This window comes from Cnephaeus nilssonii (assembly GCF_951640355.1).
Source record: "Cnephaeus nilssonii genome assembly, chromosome: 22".
NCBI lineage: Eukaryota > Metazoa > Chordata > Mammalia > Chiroptera > Vespertilionidae > Cnephaeus > Cnephaeus nilssonii.
The window spans coordinates 22777727-22790113 of record NC_137093.1 but is presented as its reverse complement, the minus strand read 5'-3'; the positions used below and the strand labels follow the sequence as shown (position 1 = coordinate 22790113).

At 50.7% G+C, this 12387-nt stretch overlaps 2 protein-coding genes across 5 annotated transcripts in view; one reads left to right on the top strand and one right to left on the bottom strand.

Moving 5' to 3' along the window:
- Positions 1-2027: 2027 nt before the first annotated feature.
- LHFPL7 (LHFPL tetraspan subfamily member 7) lies at positions 2028-5825 on the top strand (the record flags this gene model as incomplete). Its single annotated transcript, XM_079763176.1, has 3 exons — positions 2028-2228; positions 2997-3135; positions 5563-5825. 3 exons carry the CDS (start codon positions 2028-2030, stop codon positions 5823-5825), a joined length of 603 nt encoding a protein of 200 aa, XP_079619302.1.
- A 1196-nt stretch (positions 5826-7021) lies between these two features.
- SGSM1 (small G protein signaling modulator 1) overlaps positions 7022-12387 on the bottom strand; it is a 92927-nt gene continuing 87561 nt past the window's right edge. For all 4 annotated transcript variants that reach the window (XM_079763094.1, XM_079763095.1, XM_079763096.1 and 1 more), the window contains 3 exons: positions 11938-12034; positions 10653-10820; positions 7022-9025 (listed from right to left, as the gene is read on the bottom strand). In XM_079763094.1, the coding sequence (XP_079619220.1) occupies positions 8937-9025; positions 10653-10820; positions 11938-12034 (354 nt within the window). In that variant the 3' untranslated portion in view covers positions 7022-8936. The remainder of the gene's footprint in view (positions 9026-10652; positions 10821-11937; positions 12035-12387) is intronic.

Sequence of the window (12387 nt, the reverse complement as noted above, 5' to 3'; positions counted from 1 at the left end):
GTCTAGGCAACATAACCTCGACCTACCTACCTGACCAGGCTTCTCTCCCCTCCCCTCTGCAACACACCCGTGATTTTATCCCTTCTGACCTTCACAACAACCTCACCCCCATTTTCCAGAGAGGTGAGGGGACATCCCCAAGGTCACAGCACTGGGAAGGGGAGGATGTGGTCTATCTACAACATCGCCCAGTGATGGAACCCAATGCCACCTGCCCCTTGGGATTCCTAATCCGCTCTCACAGATGGAGAAACTGAGGCCCAGAGAAATGGGGCCACTTGCCCCAGTCACACAGCCGGGAAATGGCGGATTGACTGGCCGGCATCCAAGCCCAGGGCTCCTGCCATGTGCAAAGTGCTGGCCAGGCTTAGCGCCCCAAAGTGAAACTAAGGTTGAAAAGGACGGGCACTTGGCTTGGCTGACAGCTCAGCTGCTTTTGACCTTGGGTAGGCTCAACCCTCTGGGCTGTTCTGGCCATCAGTGATAGTGCAGGCATACCACCTTCCTGCCTCCTCTATTATTGTGTACGTTAGACTTCATATTGACTCACCTTTTTATTTAAATAAATTTTAATTGTAAATGGCAATCACTTTTGTGCCAACACCCCCCCCCCCCCCACACACACACACAAAGCCACCACTACAAATACAAGGAAAATCCAGCTGTATCCCCAGGTCCCCACTTGACTCTGCTGCCTGCTCGGGGCTCCGTCTTTGTGAGAGAGAGAGGATGACAAATAAATGCCTGAGAGGAGTTTAAGACCCATCAGCTTCCACAGAGACTTAGTCTTAGATGTAGAGAGGGACGGAAGGAGAACTGAGAACTAAACAATTCCGGCATTTTACGATTGAGTGACACTGAAGGCTGGGTCCAGGTGCCATCGGAATATGTCCCCCAGGACCACCGGAAGCACCGTGGCATCCACATTCCTCATTTGGAAAACTCTACAGCAGGTACTCTACGTGCCTCGCAGCACGAGGTTATGTCATAAACTCTCTGTTGCTGTGTGTGTTGGAGGGGGCTGGGAGGAGGGTGTGAGGGAGGGGTGTCATGCTCACCCCTTCAGGGAAGGGTGGAGGGGATGCTAAGGGGTGCTTACTGGTTAGTGGTTGAAGTGGGGTCTCGCCTTCCCTTTGTAGCAGTTTGCACTCCATTATCGCCCTCTCCCTGTCCTCGGGGTTCACTCTCAGTTCTCCATCCATCGCTGGAGTCCTTCCCTTCCTTCCCCACCTTCTGCTCCTCCTCTCTCTCTCTCAGATCTAGCCACAGGGACACGAACTTGGGGAAGAGGAGTGGTAGGGATACGGCTGGGGGAAGAAGGGGTTTTTCTTTCTATACATCAGGGGCAGGAGTACTGGCTTCTATTTCCAGTTCTCCCGATTTGCCAGGGGATCTTGGGCAAGTCACATAACCTCTCTGGGTCTCCATGTGGTTTTCTAAAATAATGCCATTTACTTAAACGAAAGATACCTGCATACTGATCAATATCAATTTTGCAAAAATACCTCCGAACAAAAAGATACACATTAGATAATTGAAATGGTCACTGATGGGCAGGGGTTAAAGGGCAGGGTGGTTGCTAGAAACACAGCATGTTTGTGTGACTTAGAAAAGGTGACCCCTCTGGGTAGAGAGAAACAGTCCTTTTGGACAGCGCAAGGCTTGATGGACAGAGAGAATGAATGAATGAACGGAAATGAGGGGGCCTTGCATGGAGCAGTGATGATGACATGCAATGCAGGGTGGGATTATTCAAAGGTCTAAGCACTAACATTTATTCGGAGATTTGGGGTCCCTACTTCCAGGACTTGTTGGGGAGAACCACTTCTCCACACCAGTTGTTAGCATCTCCCATTGCATCGTGAGGTCGAGGGGAGTCTGATGACCTGGGGTATGAACACAGAACCACATCCCTGGCTCCGGAGTGGGGGGAGGGGGGGCACCTTTGAACGCCCCGTTCCTCTCCTTGCCCCACTGTCTCCACCTCTAATCTTGCTCATTGACCCCCAGGTCACTGACTCGCCACGATGGTGGGCAGCGTGTGGGTTGCTCTGGGACTCTCCCTGACCTGCATCTCGGCCCTCAGCCTCCTCTCCCCTGCCTGGTTCCAGACGCCCACCTTCTCCTTTGGCGTCCTCTCCTACTGCTCCTGGCCTCAGGGTGACAGCTGGAACCAGAGCTGTGGGATCTTCAGGTCCCTGGATGATATTCCGGACTTTGCCTGGAAGGTGAGTCCTCTGCTCATCAATTCACTGGGACCTGGGGTGTGGGGGAAGGAGGACTATCAAACCCATGTGAGCGAAACAAAGCCAAGTTCTGCACCACCACCAGCAGCCCTGACCTGAGCCTCTGACTCTGTAGCCGTGGGGTCGGGTCTGGCTATTTGCATTTTAGCAAACACCCAGGATGATTCTAAAAGCAGCTGTCAGCCCATATAGCACCTTTGTACAAATTAAGACAAGGGGCCCCTTCTTCAGGACACTATACTGCCATCTGCTGGAGAATTACGGTAATCAATATGCAAATCTAGGATCCCAGTGCGTCCGAGTGGTGCAGTGTACAACCTGCACACACCTACCTGGCCACCCTCTACGCATGCTAGGGTGGAAAACCACAGCCAAGGTGTTGGAAGTCTCTGTTAGGAGGCACATTACCAAATTCAACCATGGGGGCAGTGGGGGCAGGGCTCCCAGTCCAGTGCCTGTAAGGAAAATTATACCCTTCAAAACCGGTCACTACCAAGGTGATCCGCCGTACAGCAGGTAGTCGGGTGTGGTGGTTGTACGTCTAGATCTTAATCCTGGCTCTACTACCTAAATAGCCATGTGCCCTGAGGCAAATGACTCTACCTCCTTGGCCCTCAGTTTGCTGACGTGTAAAATGGGGATAATAGCACAGACCTCTTGGGGTTTCCAGGACCCAGTAGCTGGTCAATATGCAGGGGAACATCCTCCTGCCCCCACCCAAACACCCTCTCTCCTCTCTCCTCCTGGCAGGTCTCAGCTGCGCTTCTCCTGGGAGGCTGGCTCCTGGTGGCCTTCCATGCAATTCTCCTCCTGTCCTGGGTCCTGGCCCCCAGAGAGCTGTGCCCAAGGAGGGGCAGTGGCAAAATGCGGGGGGTGCAGGCAGCTGCAGGTAAACCCACTGTCACATAGTAAGCAGTCCAGACATGTTGTGGAATGGACGATGAATGGAAGGGGAAAACCTGTAAGCAGAGTCTGGCCTCCTGGGTCAAATCTCAGAGATAAGCCCTAGGAGTGAGTGTAGATTCTTCTTCCTGGTCCTTTAGCAAGCCAGAAATGGTCAGGGGTGGGGGCAGAGGGGATGATATCCTTAACATCACCCTCTCCTGCCCTGAGCTAATAGTCTGTCCTAATAGTCTGTCCCCCTTTATTTCTCTCTTATCCGTCCACTTTGCATCATCTCTACCTGGACCACCACACACAGCTGGGCAGTGTGGGTACTGCACAGGGTGCCAGCAGAGGGCTGACAGACGCTGAAATACAGCCTATGCTCCCCTCGCTAAGCTGTGCGACTGCAGGGGTGCTTCTGTTCTGAACAGTTGCTTTTCTCTGACTCACACTTAGTCTCTGTAATGACCTAGCCCAGGCCTTGATGGCAATCATACCCAGTTAATTCTCCACCATCTCTCATCTGCATTAGAACCACCACCACCTCAGGGGCCCCTCTGCTGCCTGCCACCTTGGCCCCTTAGAATGTTGGCCACCCACTGGCCAAATGGGCCCTGTGAAAACTGACATCACATCCTGCCACCAGACAGGTTTATCCACCTTCACTGACGTCCTGTCTCGCGGAGTAAAATCCAAACTCCTTATGGTGGCCTATGAGGCTCCACCTGACCAACTCCCCATTCTCTTACCAGCCTCACCTCCGACCCCCTCTGCCAGCCTCCACGTGCTCCAGCCACCCCGGCCTGCCGTCTGTCGCTCAGATACACCCAGCCTGTCCCCCCTGCGTGGAATCCTGTTCTCACATCTTTTTTTTATTTTTATTGATTTTTTACAGAGAGGAGGGGAGAGGGATAGAGAATTAGAAACATCGATGAGAGAGAAACATCGATCAGCTGCCTCTTGCACACCCCCTACTGGGGATGTGCCCGCAACCAAGGTACATGCCCTTGACCGGAATCGAACCTGGGACCCTTGAGTCCGCAGACCGACGCTCCGTCCACTGAGCCAAACCGGTTTCGGCCTGTTCTCACATCTTCACTTCCCTTGCTTCCCTACTTCATTAAGGGCTCTGTCTCCGAGAGGTCCTCTATGGCCCCAGGTAGGAGCTCCCCTCTCCTTAGATTCTCCTTCTTGTCTTGCTTTGTGTTTTGCACAGCACTTACTACCTGAAATCTCTTATCTGCTTTCCTGATTCCTGTCCATTTCTCTCCAAGAGAACGTCAGTTCCATGAGGGTGAGGATATGTCTGTCTTTTCAATATCACCAGCACCTACCACGGTGCTTTGCACAGAATAGATGCTCAATAGTTGGAGATACAGTCCTGGTCCCAGGCTTGCACAGTGGCTAGTGAGGATGGGGTGTATCAGGCATGTATAACGAATAGATATTTGGTGCAATAGGGATGAGCACAGGGTGCAAGGAAAAATTCCAGGAGGGTGAAGGATGTTAAGGAAGATGTCCTGGAGGAGGCATCACCTGAGCTGAGTCTGGAAGGACAAGTGGGAGTTGGTCACATGTAGAAAGGCATTCCATGTAATGGAACATCAGGGGCAAAGGCATGGAGACAAGAGCGCAGGGGTGTGCAGGGAACTGCAAGGAGACTGGTGTGGCTGAGGAGCAGCAAGGGGGGCTGAGGGTTCACCTGATTCTCCTGCACTGGGAGTGCCCAACGTGAGGAGGTGTCCAGCCCATTTCCTTAGCATCCTCAGTGCCCACAACAGCACCTCTAACAATTCTGGTGAATGAATGGGTAGACGGGTGAATGAATGAATGAGTGGGCGGATAAGTGGGTGGATGAATTGGTAAGTGGACAATGGATGTCTTAGTAGATGGATAAGGATGAATGGGCAGATTGGAATATGAATGGAAGGTGGAGATGGATGGATGGATGGATGGATGGGAGGCGGGCAGGTGGCTAAGTGGGCAGGTGGCTAGATGTTTGGATAAGTGAATGGATAGGCAGACAGGGCTGGAGAGAATGAGTGAATGAGAATATGGTTGAATGGGTGGATGAGTAGATGGACGAATAGTTGAGTGATGGGTGGATAAAAGGAAAGAAGAGTTATTGTATTAACTGCATGGTGACAGACTGTTACTAGGCTTATTGTGGTGATCACACCGTAAGGTATATAAATGTTAAATCACTATTTGTTTCAGTTGTACAACTGAAACTAATATTATATTGAATGCCAACTATACTTTAATAAAAAATTTCAAGGTCAGGCTGATAAATAAGTGAATGAAGGGACGAATGGGTGGATGGATGGACGGATGGATGGGTGGACAGGAGGGTGGATGAGTGAGGGAGTCCCAGGAGGGAAGGTTAGCCTAGAGCCCCTGACTCACTGGCTTCCTTCCTTGCTGTCTCCAGCCACCACCACCATTGTGGGCCTGCTGGCTTTCCCTATCGGCCTGGCCTCCCCATTTGCCAAGGAGGCCTGTGGAGCCTCCTCTGTGTACCGCAGTGGACAGTGCCAGCTGGGCTGGGGCTATGTGACCGCCATCTTCAACGCAGTCCTGGCCAGCATCCTGCCCGTCATCAGGTGGCCCCGCACGACCAAAGTACAGGGGAGGACCATCCGCTTCTCCAGCGACACTGAGAAAATCATCCTTATGCCAGAAGTGAACAAATAAAATTTTCTCAGGAGCAAAAAGAGCCCATTTTACAGCTACATGAAACCACCACGTACCCAGGTTCAAAATGCCACCTCTACCACTTCCTTGTGACCTCAGGCAAGCCACTTCACCTCTCTGGTCCTCACTGTATTTTTCTGTAAAATGGAGGTGTGTGAAATACTGCCTACCTTATCCAGCTGTTATGATGGGAACTCAGGGAAACTGGGGTCATAACCAAGAAACCATCCCCACCCGGGGACCACTCTTGTGCATGGACCTTGGGGTACATGGTACATACACTGTTTGCAAAATGTGTATGGTCTCAATGATTTCCCTGCCTGTATCCACACCCCTTTTCTTTCTTTTTTTTAAAAAAAGTATTTTTATTGATTTCAGAAAGGAAAGGAGAGAGAGCTAGAAGCATCAATGATGAGAGAAGCACTTATCAGCTGCCTCCTGCACGCCCCAAACTGGGGATTGAGCCCGCAACCTGGGCATGTGCCCTGACTGGGAATCGAGCCATGACCTCCTGGTTCATACTGAGGCATGCCAGTCAGGCCCACACCCCTTTTCAATGTCACTTTCCAAAGCCTCCCATGGGGTGGTGGAGTCTACTCCATTCTCTGAGTCTGAGCTCAGCCATGTGACTTACTCTGACCAAGAGAATATGGTAGAAATGACCTGATGCTCACTGTCTTGCAAATGCTGTCATGGCCATGTAAACAACCTGAGCTAGCCGGCTGGAGGACACGAGACACAGGGCCCCGTCTGCCCCACTGGCTGGCCAACAGCCAGCCCAGCTGCCCAGCTGCCCAGCAGCTGATCACAAACACATTAAGTCCAGCTGAGACCAGAAGAACCTCCCAGCTGAACACAGCCCATATTGCTGACACAGAGTCACAAGCTAAATAAATGTCTACTTTAAGCCACTAGACTTGGGGTGGTTTGTTCTGCGGCATTACTCGTGGGAACAGTAAGATACAAGGGTGTGGAGTGATTCACCTGCCTTGAACTTTTGTGTCCATCGGGGGTGTGAGCCACTGCGGCGGGAGGACGGAGTCTTCAGAAACAAACATTTCTTTCTTTCAAATTAAAAAAATTCCCCCAAACACAGAAACAAAAACAACCCAGATTCACACACCTCTCGGTTTATATATGTTTTCTTTCTATATAGACACAACTCTTCAGTAAACAGTTACAAGAAGTGCTGGTAACACTGAGAAAGGGCACGCTGCAGACAGAACGACTCCCACACACTCAACGCCAGGACACGAGGATGCAGCACACGGACACCTGAATAAGCAGAGAGCTGAACAGAGAGCAGTTAGTCCAAGCCACAACCACGATGTGTCTCTGGACACCACGAGAGAAGGCAGAGAGGAAATCTTGTGCTGTGCTGTGTGACGAGTCTGTCAAAAAAATAAATAAGAACCAGAGGGTCTAGGACCTGGGTCGTGCTAACGAAACGTCCCCTGCAATGAGCAGCTATGTGGCAGAACACACTTTTCTCGGAGGGGCCTTTCGCACATTTTTCCCATCCAAGGAAGTTGGGGAGCCAGGGTGAGAGGATGTCCGCTATTGGGAAGCAGAGGCCCTCTGGGCCTGCCTGTCCCTCCCAGGAAGCCCCACTAGGGGAAGGTTGGGACTCACACTGTGACCGAGAGAAGAGCTTCCCCAGCACGCAGGACAGGGACTTCTCCAGTCCTGGCTTGCTCAGGGTGGGAGGACTAAGCACCCCGTGTCAATGCTTCAATGTGCTTACGTGTCTCCTGCCATCTCCCAAACCCGACCTGCCATTCTTGGGAAGAGCAGTTCCTCGACTCTGTTTCCCCCGATCCCGGTGCATTATCAGAACACAGTGGGCAGGACCACTTTCCTGGAGGACAGGTGGGCAGCCGAACCACCGAACTCAGGATCTGTTTGTGGACTGGGGACCCTTTGAGAGAAGACATGGTGGGGACCATTTCCTGCCTGAGCCACCGTGGCAAACACACCCATCACCCTGGCTGCCCTGTCTTCCTCTTCCTTCGTCCTGAGCGAGCAAGGGCACTTGGGGAAAAGCTGCACCAACACACACATTCCAAGCTCCCGGAGCGCCAGACCCAATGTGTGGAAGGAGAGGCAGTCTTTCCTGGGGGGACCACAGGGGACTCTGGGCGAACCCAGAAGAGCCCCGGACTGTCTCCCACCTGCAGACACTTCTGGGATCCCACTGCCCTGCAGGATGATTCCCTTCTTGAAAAGAAGTCTCTCCCAGAGTCAGGTAGAGGAGAAAAATGAGAGAATACAGCAAACGGAATCCCCAACCTCAAGGGGAGAAGTGTGAGGCCTCCCGCGTGCCTTTTCTAATTGGGAGGGGCCTCTGAATCGATAAATATATATATATTTGGAGAAAAATAAAATAAATGGGAGGGGCCTCAGGACATAGGCAGCTTAGGGAGAAAGAGAACCGGTTGGGAGATACATTGGTAGCCTCTCCTCTAAGCCAGTGGGGACATTTGGCAATATCTGGGGACATTCTGGGTTGTCACAATGGGGTGGGGAGGAGGGTACTACTGGCATCTGGTGGGTAGAGGCCAGGGATGCTGCCCAACATCCTACAATGTGCAGAACCGCCCCCCCCCCTCCAGAAAAAGGATGACCCAGCCCAAATGGCAAAAGTGCCAAGTGCAGAAACCCTGCGGCCAGCCAGTCTTCCAGGCTGTTCTGGAACATCTGCAAAGGCCCCTTCCAGAGTACAGAGGGCGCCCCACAGACTCCTACACCAACTTCCAAAACAATCCCATCCCAAGTCTCATCTGACACGACAGTCTGGAGGGATGGGGAGAGAAGAGAGAAGACGTCTGGAGGCCTTGAACAAAGATGTTCCCTCCGTCCACCGACAATTCCTCCAAGGAAAAATCCCAGACACGGGCGATCTTTGGTCAAACAGGAAAACGTAAGGCTGAACTCAAGGGGCAAACCCTCGACCCCACTTGCCCGGCGGCCAAAGTCGGGCCAGTTTCTCTTTGCACAGAAGTCCATGCTCACAGACAGACACCAGGACCTCGCTCCCCAGGTGGCCGGGAGGAAAAGTGGGCACGACAGGCAGGTGGCAGCTCGGCTGATGCTGCCTGGGCGAGGCGGCCCTCACTTGTTCTCAATCAGAGTCTGCACCTTGTACACGAGGTCCCGGGCCAGCTTCAGGATCTGCTTGGTGTTGTGTCGCTCGGCCATTTCTGAAAGAGCAGAAGGCGACAGATCGTGAGCCTCCTTCTGTGTCCATCCTCGGGACACACTTGCAGCACCTGGAAGGGTCTCTGTGGCTTTCCCATCATTGTCATCTAACTTCATCCCCAGAGGGATCTGGAAGCAGAGACCTTGGGGAAGGCCGGCACCTCTGGACCTCAGTTTTCTCATCTGTAAAATGGGGATTGTAATAGTACCTGCTTCACCAGGTTACTGTGAGATCAGATGAGATGATGTTGGTTCAGTGCATGCTTAAAAATGTTAGGTCTTCCCATCCTCTTCCTACAAATACAGTGCCTGGGAACTTTTTAAGAAAGCAATGCTGGGCACACAGTAGATGCTTAGAAGTGGAGGGAAAGACGGAAAGCAAAATAAATAAATAAATAAATAAATAAATAAATAAATAAATAAATAAATCAAGAGCCACACAAAATGGTCAAATCTTTAAGGCAGAATAATCATAAACTTAGACATATGTCATAAGGAAGTCATTTAGCAGAGGAAAAAGGCAGTAAGACCCTGGTTCCCAAGGTACCTGAGGGCACCACTGTGAACCCAGAAAAATTTAGAGGGAAACACCGCAATAGGCCACATCTATTGAACACTAGTGTGAGTGAGTTCACAAACTACATTGCATTCCTGTCGATGACTTTGTAGCTTTGCACAGCTAGGTTTCCAGACAGCGGGTGGAAATCCTGTGGCACAGGGAATGGAGGTGGTGGTGTCAACTGAATGCCAGGCTTGAGAAGGTGGGCCACGCCCAGCAGGTGCACACGCCCATCAATAACTGTACTTCTTAGCACTGGGGGTAGCTGGGTAAGGGCATCAGGGACACCTGGCACTCTCTTTGCAACTTCCTGTAAATCTACAATTATTCTAAAATAAAATAATGATGTCTCCAGGGGAAGGTCAGAGATGGCTTTTCTTCTTCTTTTGCTTTTTCCAAAACCTTATTTAGTTAAAAAACGTCATAAGTAGTAAAAACAGTAACAACAGCTTCCTGCAGTGGGCCCCTCGTATGGATTAGCTATCATGTGATGGGCTTTATTCATGTCTCATTTAACTCTCCTGACATATCTGTGATTGAGGTCTAGCGCCACTTTCATCCTCCAGGATCTGAAGCCCAGAGACAAGAAGCCATCTGCCTAGGGTCCCCCAACTCCTGAGTGGCAGAGCTGGGATCAGAATCCACATCTGTTCTGATTTTCAAGACTATGCCCTTTCTATTCACATCAACTGCCTTCCTTTGCCTGCGTTTCCTACACACACCAACCCTCTGAAGCAGATACTGTTACCCCATTTCACAGATGAGAAAGCAGATGTTTAGAGAGGGGAAGTGACTTGTCTATGGGCGCAGCTGGCTAGTGGCAGAGCCAGGGTTTGCCCCGAGCTTGATGTCAACACCCATGGTCCTTCGGCCAGATCCCAGGGGGAAACATATCCTCAGCATTACCAGAGTTCGACTCATCCAATGGGAAGAGACACAAGAAGTGGGCAGAACCCCCTCCAGCCCCTTCTGTGTGTCAGTCTCAGTAAATCTCCATCCCTCCCAAGGCCCCAGGAAGGGGCCCTCTGGAAGCCTGCGCCCCTCAGATGAGACCCCGGTCATGTGGGTACCATTAAAGAACTTGATGATGTCTGTGAAATCCATGTTGTTCTCCAAGATGATGTCACGGTAGACCTCCACCAGAGCCAGCGCGATGAACAGGACGTAGTGGGTGGATGACACGTGTTTGGCTGCCCAGATGGTCTCCCAGACAGAGAAGACATCATCATAGACAAGTTCTGCCGAGACAGACACCATCGCACACACACATGGGGAGAGAGTCAGCCACAGGGCTCATGGTGCTGCCCACCCTCTGGAAAAACCCCAGGCCTGCTGTGCTCTGAGCTTCTGTCCTGGTGCAGCAGACAGAGCTCAAGCCAGGAGCTAGGAGACCTGGACTCTGCCATTTGACCATCAAAAGCCTCAGTTTTCCCCATCTGTAGAATGGGCTAACAAATAAGGTGGGTTGTAAGTTTCCAGCTCTGACATTCTGCAAGTGGAGGAATTGAGCATGTGCAGTTTGACTGACACTAACCTATCCCTGTTCTACCCCTTGACCAGTCTCCCCCTCTCTTCCTGTACCCTCCCATTTCTTTTAGCACCCATGGGGGGGTGTATCTCCCCTCTCCCCTGTACACAGAACTGGCTGCTGCATCTGGGTCTAGTGAAGAGATAGAATAGAACAATGGTTAAGAGCAAGGCTTTGTATACTAAAACTTACATAATGTTACTATGTAACCCCAATAAATGTAATTTAAAAAGAAAAAGAAGAGAGCAAGGCTTTCTATGTCCAATAAACTCAGTCTGAATTCTAGCTCCATCAAGGTGACCTTGGGCTAGATACTCTTTCCTCATCTCTAAGTGGAGTGATGCTGATGGTAGTAAAAGACTAACAATGGCTCAGCACAGAGCCTGGCACTTAATGAACACCTCCGTAGGTGTTAGATGTTATTCTTAGTACCATCCCAAATTAGCACAATAGTAATCTACTGTGTTCTACATAATATCTAAGTCCCATGTGAAACATGCTCCAAAGGCTTCAGAGTTCTTGGTTTCTGATAAGCAGCATAATAGAATGGAAGGGAACTGGTCTTAGGAGGAGGGGAGCTCATATCCTGGCTCTATTCTTCCCAGCTCTGAATTCAAATTTTCTCAGTCTCAGTTTCCTCATCTGTACAATGGGGACTGCGACAATACTACTGCATGGTGTCACTGCAAGATAAGGTAGGTGAACTGATCATGAGAATTCAATAAACAGGTGCTGCTCTCCTCTACTAGCGTTTGCTCTGTAGTATCTCTTCCCTGAAGTTCTGCTACAAAGAGTCTGGGAACAAGGCCCCAGTTTGAAGTTTGTACCTCGTTTGAAATCCAGCAGGAACCAGCGGTAGCAGAAGTAGAAGTGAGTGTAGTCCCCATTCTGATGCATCAGCTCAAAGAGCTCTGAGTCTAGGATCTGTCAGAGGAAGGAAAGGTGGGCATCAGCCTCCCGGGAAAAGGCCAGGCCAGAGGGGACAGCTGGAAAAATGATGGTCCATCCCCATACCAGACACCAGACAGCCCTTAATAACCAGGTGCAGTAAAAAGTAGGCAAAGGATTTGAAGTAGAAATCAGCCTATCTCAACCTACCAGTCATTTCTCCAAAATAGATATGCAAATGGCCAATAAGCACATGAGAAATTCTCAATGTCATGACTTATTAGGTAAATACAAATAAAACCATAATAAGTTGCTATTTGATACCACTAAGATGACTATAATAAAAATGACAGGCAGCAAAGGATGGAAAGAAAACTGGAACCCTCATA